The following is a 12423-nucleotide window of genomic DNA, read 5'->3' as shown; positions in this document are numbered from 1 at the left end:
CCTATTTTCTCTGTATCGGGAGCTTGACTGGGGAGGACTGTGATTTAGCCTTCTAGAAAACTTCTTCTCTCGCTCTTCCTCCTTTGTGATCTGATACACAAAGAAAAATGTGTGTAAGTTTAATAACAGTTATTCCTTGCCATGCTACTGTTTCAATGACTTAACTATTAAAATAAAAGAGCAAAATACCTCTTGCAAAAGTATTCAAACAAAATAAATTTCTAAATACAATTACTTAACAGTAAAAAACAGGCTTGCTCAAAGTTAAAGTGAATAATAAATTCATAAATGTTTATCTTAGGTAACAGTAGTGAGAACATTTCAAGCAAATGTCTTTGTTTTTAACATAACTAGTGGAAAGCCAATTTTATTTCTTCTTTCAAAAGTCCATTCAAGTTTTGGATCCATGGATTTCGTCTGGCACCAAACAATACATAGGGGATATAGGAGAATGCATTAAAAGTAACCAAGTTATAGAAAAAGGAAACATTTGAGAAAGCAATATATAAGGTGAAACTAGTTCTGTAGTTTTCTTATAGTAGTATGACAGCTATATATATTTCTCTTTCCTACAATTCATATTATATAACTAATAGAAAGCAGTCCTGGATCAGTTCCCTTGATCAGTGCTACTTTCTGTAGGCCAGAATTTTCCATGCTGCCCAGAAAACTGGTTCCACAGGACATGAATAGGTGCTATTAAGAAAAAAAAAAGGATTTAGAAAATAAACAAATTCAGGAAATACTGAACATGACCCTCTGTAAATATGATAGGGCTCAAAACTTTGCATTTTTAATAAAAACTCTAAGATATTCTAATGCAGACAGTCTACAGATACTACAAACACATCCCAGTTTGTGTCAGTTATTTCAGCATCCTTTTGGGCAAGAGCCTCTCGCTGTCAAGTGTCCCACATGGCATGATAAATTAAATGGAAGTCCTATCAACAGACCAAACTCTGAGAAACAATGCTTAAAAGCCTTCTTTTAACAGTTTCCCTTTGTGTGTGTGTGTGTGTAAGTACTTTTGTCCTACTCTTCTACCCATTTCAAACCTCACCCCTGCAAAAAAAAAAAAGGGGGGGAGGCAAATAAAACCCTCTTGATGCCTTTCCTCCCTTCTATTTGCTTCCATGTACTCTTGCAAGTAATTTATGTTGACAGATCATCATATTCCATAGTACATGTCCATGAGTTCCACAACTGGGAACTCTTACTACATCCACAGCCATTTTAAATCCAGATTGGCATCTGACATTTCCATTCTGAAAGATGAAGGACAAATATCCTTCACAACTAGTCAAGACAATGGTGTCAAATATTATATCAACAGATGTTACGACTAACGCTTCAACGTTAACTCATTTGGTGGGAAAACTTCTTACTGCTTCTCAAACCAATAGCCCATGATTTACTAGAGACTTTTTAAGAATTAATATATACTTTGCAATAGCAAAGTATCTGAAAAAAAATCTGAAACCCAAACTTCCATCAATGGGCAAAATTTAAATAAATTATTATATATCTCTATGTAGCATAAGCAGATGTCAAGACAGTATCTACTATCCCATTCTTCCTTACTAATAGAACCCCTATACTGTTAGATACAAAACACGCAGTTATAAAATTATTTCTGGTCTTTCCTGGCAGAACCCTTACACTGTTTAGATACGAAATATGCAGTCATAAAATTATTTCTGGTCTTCCCCAGCTGATGGTGTTTTATGTGTATGTGTGTCTGTGTAACTATATACACATACATATGTGTAAATATGTTCAGATATAGAGATAAAAATACACTTGAGAATTGGTATATAATACATACGTAAATATATTGTGGAAAAAAACCAGAGTATCAGGTGAAAAAACCAAAGATCACAACCAAAACCACATCACCCATCACACAACAGTCTTTCAACAATAGCAACTGCCATTTACTGAGAACCTACTTTGTGCCACACACTCTGCCATGTGCATCACAGGTATTAGCTTCCTATTCCTCACAACAACCCTCTAAATATTTCCATTTCACAGCTGTGTAAACTAAAGGTTGGAAGAGTATTATTTTCAAGGTCACAAAGCAATGGCTGGGAAAGGCAAATTTTAACCAAGATATGTCTGACCTAAAACTAGGCTATCTGCAGAAATATAATAACTTAATTGTCAACAATTATCTTTGCTAAAATTATAATTTTTAAACATCAACTTGAGGATATTTGAATTATTATATGATTATTAAACAGGAATGGTAATCTTGTAAAAAGATAAAAAAACTTCAAAACCTCTTAAAGTATGAAGTAATTTCCACTGCCCTGTGAAGGTCCTTTTATTTGACTACCTTAAAAATAGTCTCCTACAAAATGCATGTAGGCAGAAGCAAACAGATCTGTCAGTCTAACTAATCTCACAGAACAGGTAAGAGTCCAGAACTATAAAATACTGTGTAGAAGAGTTAAAAGCAGGCCTGAGACTATTATTTTTAGAAAGTCATGCTGACAATGTAGGCCCTTGGCTGGCATCTGCAAACTTTGACTTCTGAAGGTTCCCATCATTCCCTGATAACCATAGCTCACCATGCCTGAACTGTCTATATAAACAATATGGTTAATGCTAAACATCTGCTTTCCTCCTTGGAGTCTCGGATTCTGGTACATACTACACTGAAGGTGCCTATGTTACCATCCCTAAATAAAAACCCTGGCACTGTATCTCTAATGAGCTTCCCTGGTTCATATGTGTTGTCACTACTCATTAAGCACACCCTATTTGACTCCACTGAGAGAGGCTTCTGGAAGTCTGTTCCTATTTTCCCCCAGACTTTTCACCATACACTTTTTCCCTCTTTGCTGATTTTGCTCTGTATTCTTTCACTGTAAGAAATCATAGCCATGAGTATGACTATACACTGAGTCCTGTGAGTGCTCCTAATGAAATCATCACACCTGGGGGTGGTCTTGAGGACTCCCAACACAGATACAGAAAATAAAACTCAGTTTAATTATTACAAATAGGTTTTTAAAGAACATGTAAAATTTAACACAGATTCTTACCTCTTCTTTTTTTATATCTTTTTCTTGGTGCTGAAAAAATTCTACCTTCAAGCTTCCTGATGATGGCTGCTCTGGAGGAGGTAGGTAACTCTTTGTATTCACAGCATCAAAAAGTTTTTCCACAAATATCTGCGTCTCTAGAAACAAAACCAAAAATACCACAGATTAAAAAACATTTCCTAAGATATTAATTCTCCACTTCTCTACCTCAGACTTAAATATGATGAAACATGCCTTCACTTTACAAATCTAAAAATTATACTAAGACCAGTAACTTCCTGACCAGTGTGGCATGGCACAAGTCCCACGGTAATACTGATCTATTCAGTTCTCAGGGTGGTGAAAGCCAGAATACACAGAACCTCTGGGTCAGTCGTTCCCAGCCATGACTAGTTTCCAAGTATCCTACCCAGTGTGCCAAACAGAAATATTATCATTAACTATATACTAGCAAAGTGAAAAAAGCTGAGAAGTGCTGTGCTAGACAAAATTCAAAGTAGGTTTCCAAGCAGTATTATCTTTCAGTCACTGTCCTGATCTTTTAAGAAAAAATGTCATTATTCTTTAAAAAAAAAAGCATAACGATGCTAATGAAAGAAAAGACTTCTGTTATAAATAACCTACGGATATAATTAGTAACAATACTATTTGTTCAACTTTGTTACAGTTAAAGCCTATCTCTTACTGAGCTCCTTTAATACTCTCTGAATCTTATTTCGAATAACTTATTAAAGTAGTGCTTTTAAAGTAAAGATCTTACCTTTTTGAAGAAATACATCCAGTTGATCAATACATAATGCCTTTAACTCTTTTTCACTTTTGTCTTTCTTTACCAAAGCGAGAACGTATTTTGCTAGGGCTGATGGATCTGCATCACAGCTGAAGAAAAAAGCAATATTGAAGGAAATTTAGCCATAAATAATCGCACATTCTACAAATTCCAGTTACAAACTAAGTCAGTATGATAGTTAAGTGAGTTAATACATGTTACAAGCATCTGGCTCATAGAAAGTAATAAAGAAATGTAAGTTCTTCTTCCCTATATTAATATACTCTACTGAACCCCAGTTTGTTCCATGAGCTGTGTTCCATATTTTACATACTGTACTTAGTTCTCAATTTAACTGATGAAACTGAGGTTCAGAAAAAAGCTAAGCCAACTGCCCAAGACTACATGTAGTTAGTTAACAGAATCAAGATTTAAATCTAAATTTCTTACTCCAAAGTCCACACTCTTAACCACTACACCAGATTGCCTCTTACAATGATCTGCCCAAAATCCAGAATTCCGATTTACTTATTCCTATAAACATCTAGTTACAGCCACTAACTCCCTACCCATCCAATTACTCCTACAAAAAAAACTCCCTAGAATGCCTCCCTATATCCTTAGTTGCTATCCAAGGCACAGTCCCTCTAATTTACTACTCCCTGGACTCTCCCCTTTTCAGGTTAATTTTCAGAGTTCATTATTTCAAAGAGCCTCTAAATTCCTCAGCCACATTTGCTTCACTTTCTTTCTACTAATCTTCTATGTCACCAAGTAAAATCCCTACCTAGAATCCATTTCCCTGCCCCACTTTACTTACTTTCCTAGCTTGGCTTAGTTTCATGCTAATAACATAAATGATGCTTAGTAAATTATATTTTCAAAGGACACTGATGACACAAAAAGGCTTACCAATCATGGCTTTAAAAAAAGACAAATATATTAGGGAATTACAGTAGGGAGAGAAGACTACAAATGAGGGGGGAGGTAGGATAATGTAATAGTTCATTTATGGAAAAACATACACACGATATATGACATCCTTCAATTGATTTTTATTGCTCTTTATTATAACAACTGTTAGCAATTCTGACTCTAATGATAATAAACATTATTTTAATAATAAAAACAAAACAGAGATTCCACATGTCCTAACAAAAGTTCAAATGCTAGGATATTAATAAGGAATGTATATACATTAAAGCTAGAAAATACTGTAATAGGTAACACCAAAAAGTCTTAATTCCTATACATATCCAGAATGTAACAATTTTACAAAAGTAGAGCAATGCAATGCCACTGAAACAAAAAGTACATCTTAAAGATACTGAATAGCTTTGGTTGCACAGCAGAAACACATATGGAAAACGTGACTTTAAGTGAATCAACAGGTCTAATTCAATCATCTGCATTTTGCTTTGTTTTGTAAGCCACATAGATGAGTCTGATACACTGCCAGAGTTGAGAAATTACTCTATTAAGGAATCAGTATAGCATTTATCATATGCTATTAACACTCCTTAGTATACATCTTTGGGGTGACTAAATATGTCTTCAAACTTTTCAATCTTCCCTTCAAAAGGTAGAGCCCAATTCTCTACCCTTTGAGAGTTGGCTCAATTTAGTGCCTTGCTTCTAAATAGAATATGGCAGAAGTGATGGTGTCTCACTTCTAAGGCTGAACACCATCTAGGTAATAAAACCATGGTATCTTCCTTTCTCTCTTTCTGGAATCATTTATTCTAGAGAAATCAGCTGTTACATTTCAAGGACATTCAAGCAGCCTTACGGAAAGCATGTGGCTATGAAATGAGGGCTCCAGGGAGGACTAAGGTCTCTTGCCAATAGCCACATGTGAGTGAGCACGGAAGCCGATTCTACAGACCCAGTGGGTCCCTGAGAGGACTGCAGCACTGACCAACAGTTTGATTGCAATCTCATCAGACTCTGAGCCAGAAATACCTACTGACCTACTCCAAATTTCTGACCCACAGGAATGATAAATGTCATGAGATGACAAATGTCTGCTGTGCTACTAAGTTTCAGGGTAATTTGTTAGTAATCATAAACTAACTTTTCTCATAGACCTATTTTCATTTCTTTACAAAGACTTGAAGTGAGTTATAACCTAAATAAGAAAATTCATTTCAATGGTATATGAGATTTTTAAACATTTTCTCTTTGAAGTTTAATTTCAATATACTTACTTATAGCAACCTTTTTAATGCAGACAAAATGATTCATGATAGGTTAATTTTTCATGTTTATCATGAGCATGGAAGTACTTAGATCTGCATGAAGAAATGGGACAATAACCTCATGACGTATCTATAGATACATTTATAACTGACAATCTGGTAATACTGCATGAGAGACACATGAAACAATACTTATTCATGTTAGGCAACCTGAATAAGCATAATCAACTAAACATTAACCTAACTAGGTATCAAGCTAAACCTACTTCAGTTTACTGGAAATCACTGAGAGACATAATATTATCAATGTGTTATACTGTTTTATTGCAACTGCTGTTAACAAGCAAATTCAGAGTCTCCACATTGAATCCAAATGCTATGATTTTACTGAATATTGGTTTGGTGGTTGTGGTAAATTTTCAGTTTAACAATGGCCATTCTGGTAACTGTCACTTTGCATCTCTCTTAGCCAAACACCAAATCTATTCCATTCCCTCCAGTATTTTTTTAAATAGGGCACTTTAAAAGTGAATTCGAATACTAGCAGCTAAATATGTGGTGAAAGAACTTTGTGGTTTTGTAATCATTATGGTACAGACTGCAGTTTAACGAAACAGCAATACAGAATTCCTAAACAATCTTTGTTCAACATCTTCTGTTAGAAGCAATTCAAATCAAATCAAAAACCAATAAAAGCCACAGCAGCCACAACAAATCAACTACCATATACAAAAATGCTAAATACCTGAAATAGTCTGAAAGGCAGATTACTTTTTAAAATGTGTTAGACTGAAAATTATATAGAAGCACAGTTTATAATTTCACATTTAATAATAAAACAGGTAAATATGCATTTAGAAGGTAACTTTTCTGAAGTCCTATAGGAACTCATTTCATTTTTATTTCAAAATTTTTGAAAACAAGAAAAGGTCTGTACTTACAAATTATAGCTAAACAAAATAATTTGAACCACAGAAGTTTAATAATATATCAAAATGTTATGGATCAGGAAGAGAAGGCAAAATGTGCATCCCCTTTTCTATTTGTCCTAATTAAAAGTACCAATGCTACTTCATCTGAACATCTGGCAGTTAATAACCTGCTATGCAAAATTAATGAAATAAAAATGTTCAAATCACTAAATCAAAAGAAAATTAAATTTTGATAGTAAGTGGTCATTTTAAAAAACTGTCTCCATGACAAGTCAGATTGTTCATGAGGTACTGTGCTACACCAGCTGCTACTGCTGATAGGTTTGTGATCTGAATGGCACATTATCTTGTTAGAGCTAGACTTTACCCTCTGGTATACTGCTAGCATTTTGGAAACATGTGAAGGAAAAGTGGGGCTAAAATCTCCTTTCAGATCATGAAGAGAGAAAAAAAGATTTTGAAAATGTTAAGGACAAAGAAATAACACTGAAAGAGTGAATACTTCATTCCTACCTTAGAAAACACTAATTGAATTCGCACTAATTCTATGTTCCATAAGAACTTCTTAGCCCAGCAAAAGCATAAATATGCCAATAAATTATGACTCTGACCAGAGAGTTTTCCAACTCCAATTACCCTTGGGGGGGGGGGACAGATAAAACACAAAGAAAACCAGAAGCTACAAAGTAAGAAACACATGATTTACAAAGCACTGTGGAAGATGGGGTCAATGGGGAGCAACTAAGTATTTTAACTAACAAAAGTCACATAGATAAAGTGTGAAAGTGTGGCTGCTGTTGAAGGTAAACAAATCATAAAGATGCAATAAAATAGAAAACAGAGAACTAGAGAGGAAACAATGCAGCTCTCCTGTGCAATAGGAAGTACCACTGCTTTCATTTTTAGATGCCACCTTTTATAAATAAACAAACTCAAATATTCTTAGAAGAAGATTGCCAGAATGGTAAATGAATATCATTATCAGACAGCTTGCTAGGGATTCTTGGCCTAGAAAATTGAACTGTCAGAGTGAACTTGGTAGGTTTTCAAATAATTGAAGGCCTATCACTAGAAAGAAGGATTACATTTACTCAATATATCCTCCATGGGATATAGTTAGAACCAGTAAGTAGAAGCAACAGATTTTGGCTTAAAATAGAAATTGAATTTTTTAATAATAAGAGCCTCCCAAAGGCTGAATAAAATGCCTGGAAGAGTTCTCCATCACTAGAATGGTGTCAAGCATAAACTGAACAGCCCCTGGCAGATAAGTACTAGACTGGATAATAAATCCCTCACAAACCTCAAAGAGTATAATCCTTAGGTTTAATTTTGTTTATGATATTATACAAAATATAAAATGCTACAGTACTTTCAGTTATTGATCTATAAATATTAGTAACAAAATTTTTTAATTACACAAAAACTATAGATAAATATAAATTATGAGATAATTTTATCAAAAATATATGAAAATTTTTAAATAGAATTTTTCACTCAAATATGTAACCTTTGAGCCTCTGAGACAGAAGACTGAAAGAGAAAGAAAGAGAATATATGTACAAATCTATTTCACTCTCATTAGCTCATTTGTCAGGGACCTTTTCTTTGCCATTTTCATAAGGTTCTGAGAATAAAATTTAAAAATAGTTTGATTATCTTCCAAATATCATATTCATTTCTGACAAATACTTAATAAGTATCTACAATGTCAGGCACTGTTCTAGATTCTGAGGATCTAGAAAAAATAAAGTCACTGTTTTCAGAGTTTACATTGGTTGTGTAGGGAGGAGACAGACAATACATACATATAGGGTGTTTTCATGTAGAAAAGTGCTCTGAAGAGGTAGGTAAGGGGGTAAAGTACAGAAGAAGAGGAATGAAGGGAAGAAAAAGAGGAAGAAAAGGAAGGGAGGTGAAGGAATAAATGAGTAGATCCTAGCTAAGAACATCAGAAAAGGACTTTTGATGAAGTGATATTTAAACAGGGAACCGAATGCAATGAAAGCAAGCTTTTTGGCTATCTGGAAAAAGGAAAGCCCAGGCAAAGGAACCTGACAGAAAAGGCCTGAGGTGAGGATCTACTTGACACGAGGAAGAGGAGTCCAGTGGGATGGAGCATAGTGAGCATTCCTGAACATTTAAATTTCTAAACTCTCACCTCTGCAAGGATTTAAAATTAACTGCTTCAATGACTTCTGATAAATTAAAAATCTAAACCACTATGAAGTCATTCAAACCAATGATTTTAAAGGCATAAAAATAAAACTTTATCAATCTCTGAATATACTGTGTCAAGGATACAAATAACAGTATTGCCCTTGAAAAGGCATGGGGTGAACACCTAAGAGAGTCATTCTCTTACAGCTACAACTGCGGAGGGGAGCATACACAATAAGTATGTTACAGAAGCCAAAGCAATGCAGAAAATCAAACGTTCTAATAAAGTCTCCCCCCAAAAGAACTTAATTTTCTTAAGAAAGATTTCAAATAGCATGAATCAAAAATCACCCTTAGAGAAAGCTGAACAGCCACATGTAAATCAATGAGGTTAGAACACACCTTCACACGATACACAAAAATAAACTCAGAATGGCTTAAAGACTTCAATATAATACATGACACCATGACACTCCTAGAAGAGACCACAGATGAAAAATTCTGACATAAATCATACCAACGTTTTCTTAGGTCAGTCTCCCAAGGCAATAGAAATAAAAGCAAAAATAAGCAAATGGGACCTAATCAAACTTATAAGCTTTGGCACAGCAAAGGAAACCATAAAAAGACAACCTACAAACTGGGAGAAAATATTTGCAAACAATGGGACCAACAAGGGTTTAATTATACAAACAGTTCATACAACTCAATAACAACAAAAAAAAAACAACTCAATCCAAAAATAGGCAGAAGACCTAAATAGACATTTCTCCAAAGACATACAGATGGCCAGTTGGCACATAAAAAGATGCTCAACATCACTAATTACTAGCGAAATGCAAATCAAAACTATTATGAGGTAAAGTCTCATACTGGTCAGAATGTCCATCATTAAAAAGTCTGTAAGTAACAAATGCTGGAGAGGATGTGGAACAAGGGAACCCTTCTACACTGTTGGTGGGAATGGAAACTGGTGCAGCCACTATAGAAAGCACTATGGAGGTTCCTTAGAAAACTAAAAATAGAGTTAGCATATGATCCAGCAATCTCATTCTTGGGCACATATCCAGAGGAAGTTCTAATTCAAAAAGACACATGCACCCCAATATTCATAGCAGCACTATTTACAATAGCCAAGACATGGAAGCAACCCAAATGTCCATTTACAGATGAATGGATAAAGATGTGATATTTATACACAAAGGAATACTATTCAGCCATAAAAAGAATGAAATAACGCCATTTGCAGCAACATGGATAGACCCAGAGATTACCATACTAAGTGAAGTCAGTCAGAAAGACAAATACCATGACATCACTTATATGTGGAACCTAAAATATGATACAAATGAGCTTATTTACAAAACATACTCATAGACATAGAAAACAAATTTATGGGGATCAGGAGAGGGATAAAGTAGGAGTTTAGGATTAGCAGACACAAACTACTATATGTAAAATAAACAACAAGGCCCTACTGTATAGCATAGGGAACTATATTCAATGTCCTATAATAAACCATAATGGAAAATATGGAAAAGAATATGTGTATGTGTATGTGTGTGTGTGTGTGTATACATCTGAATCTCTCTGCTGTACACTAGAAACTAACACAACACTGTAAATGAACTATACTTCAATTTAAAAAAATCATCCCTAGATATAAAGGTTGTAATTAATCCTCCTAACACACTCATCATACGAGTATTTACATATTAATTTAGGGGCTTCAAAATAGTAATGAAACTGTAAAGTATTAAAAGGAAATAAAATTTAAAAAGCTAACACTCCAGTCATTCCAGAAAAATATTTCAAAAAGTTTGGAGGGTTTAGAAATTCAGTGGAAGATAACTGATGGAATTTAACCCAACCTTCCATTTTCAGTAATCTTGAGAAGGAGGAGCTGGAGGTGGCAGTGGAAATTAAAAATTAAATTTAAATATGTTAACTCAGTAACTTTAGAACACGGATATACACCCACATCTGTTCCTACCAAATTTTCACTTTATATTCAAGAAAAATACCTAATTTGCAACAAAGTCATACAATTACTCTGTACTAAGAATTACTCTTTTAAAAACTCAAATTCCATTACAACAAACATAATATATAATTGAAAAATTCAGTTGCCATAGTTTATACAGCTTCATTCAATTCAGAGGCAAAAACATTATTTTTTCATAGTAATCAGTTACAGCAAAGGTTACTAATTAAGAATTATTGCATTCCCACTCATTCTACAAAATAAAATAAAACCACCACAAAATAAACATATCTAAATATGATCTTCCATGAGCATCACACAAACCATTTATCACTGCAAGAAACTTACCACAAAACATATAATTATAACACTGAAAACTATTCAGTTAGTTCCTTCATTCTCCTATATTACCCCTACATAATGGCAAAAATTTCTTCTTACCCTTGAGAGCAGTGGTTCTCAAGGTCTCAGAATCCTTTTACACTTTAAAAATTATAAGAGAACACAAAAAGCTTTCATTTAAATGGATTATATCTACCAGTATTTACCACATTAGGAATTAAAATTGATGTAATTCTAAATTATTCAGTTTAAAATAACAACATATCCATTACAATTTAACATAAATAACCTTGGTGGGGGGGGGGGGCAGGAGAAGTAATTATTGGTATAAGTAAACGGGACATCCAATGGTAGGGCTGACTTAGGGCATAGCTGGATCCAGGAGTTCAAAAGATGTCAACAGGATCCTCCCATTCCATTTGCTTTCCTTTGAATTTGCAGGTGCTCTCCAAGTTGCAACAAAGATGGCACTGATCAGTTCCGAGCTCACATTATTCTGACAGCTAGTGAAGCCAGAGAAAGGGGCCTGCCCTCTCTCTCAGAGCATCATATTGATCCTTGAAAATGACTGATCTTCCCCAGTTTGAGCCATATCCCCACTGCAGGATGGGCAGAGCTCCATGACTGATAGCCTCACCTGAAACTAAACACAGGTATCTCCTACTTCTTGAAATTTGCTTTATGCCACTTTGTAAAACTTCTACAAAAGACCTACATTAGTAACTGTTTTCACTAACCATGAGAAATCCAAAAAGGATGTTTGCTTTTACATAAAAAGACAAAAAGCAAAAATAGTGTCCAGCTTTTTTTTCTTTCTTTTTTTGTGCAGTGAGCCATACTGAGGTACCCTCTATCGTGAGCAGCAAGAGTAGCACTGCCAAGCTCCTTCCTCAGGAACTACATTGGGCATCCTCAGCATTCAAGTCACCATAGCTATGAACTGTATCTGTAAGCATGTGTTTGATCTCGATTTATTTTGTGCATCCAT

General features: G+C 34.6%; 1 protein-coding gene across 19 annotated transcripts in view; it reads right to left on the bottom strand.

Moving 5' to 3' along the window:
• The window catches only part of RBM26 (RNA binding motif protein 26), a 74476-nt gene that overhangs the window by 46660 nt on the left and 15393 nt on the right, over window positions 1-12423 (bottom strand). For all 19 annotated transcript variants that reach the window (XM_064493035.1, XM_031466168.2, XM_031466171.2 and 16 more), the window contains exons 2-4: window positions 3811-3929; window positions 3051-3187; window positions 2-90 (exon numbers count right to left, since the gene is read on the bottom strand). In XM_064493035.1, the coding sequence (XP_064349105.1) occupies window positions 2-90; window positions 3051-3187; window positions 3811-3929 (345 nt within the window). The remainder of the gene's footprint in view (window position 1; window positions 91-3050; window positions 3188-3810; window positions 3930-12423) is intronic.

Source organism: Camelus dromedarius, chromosome 13, assembly GCF_036321535.1.
Source record: "Camelus dromedarius isolate mCamDro1 chromosome 13, mCamDro1.pat, whole genome shotgun sequence".
Lineage (NCBI taxonomy): Eukaryota > Metazoa > Chordata > Mammalia > Artiodactyla > Camelidae > Camelus > Camelus dromedarius.
Note: the sequence above shows the minus strand (reverse complement) of the source record. Positions and strands in the feature narration are given on the sequence as shown.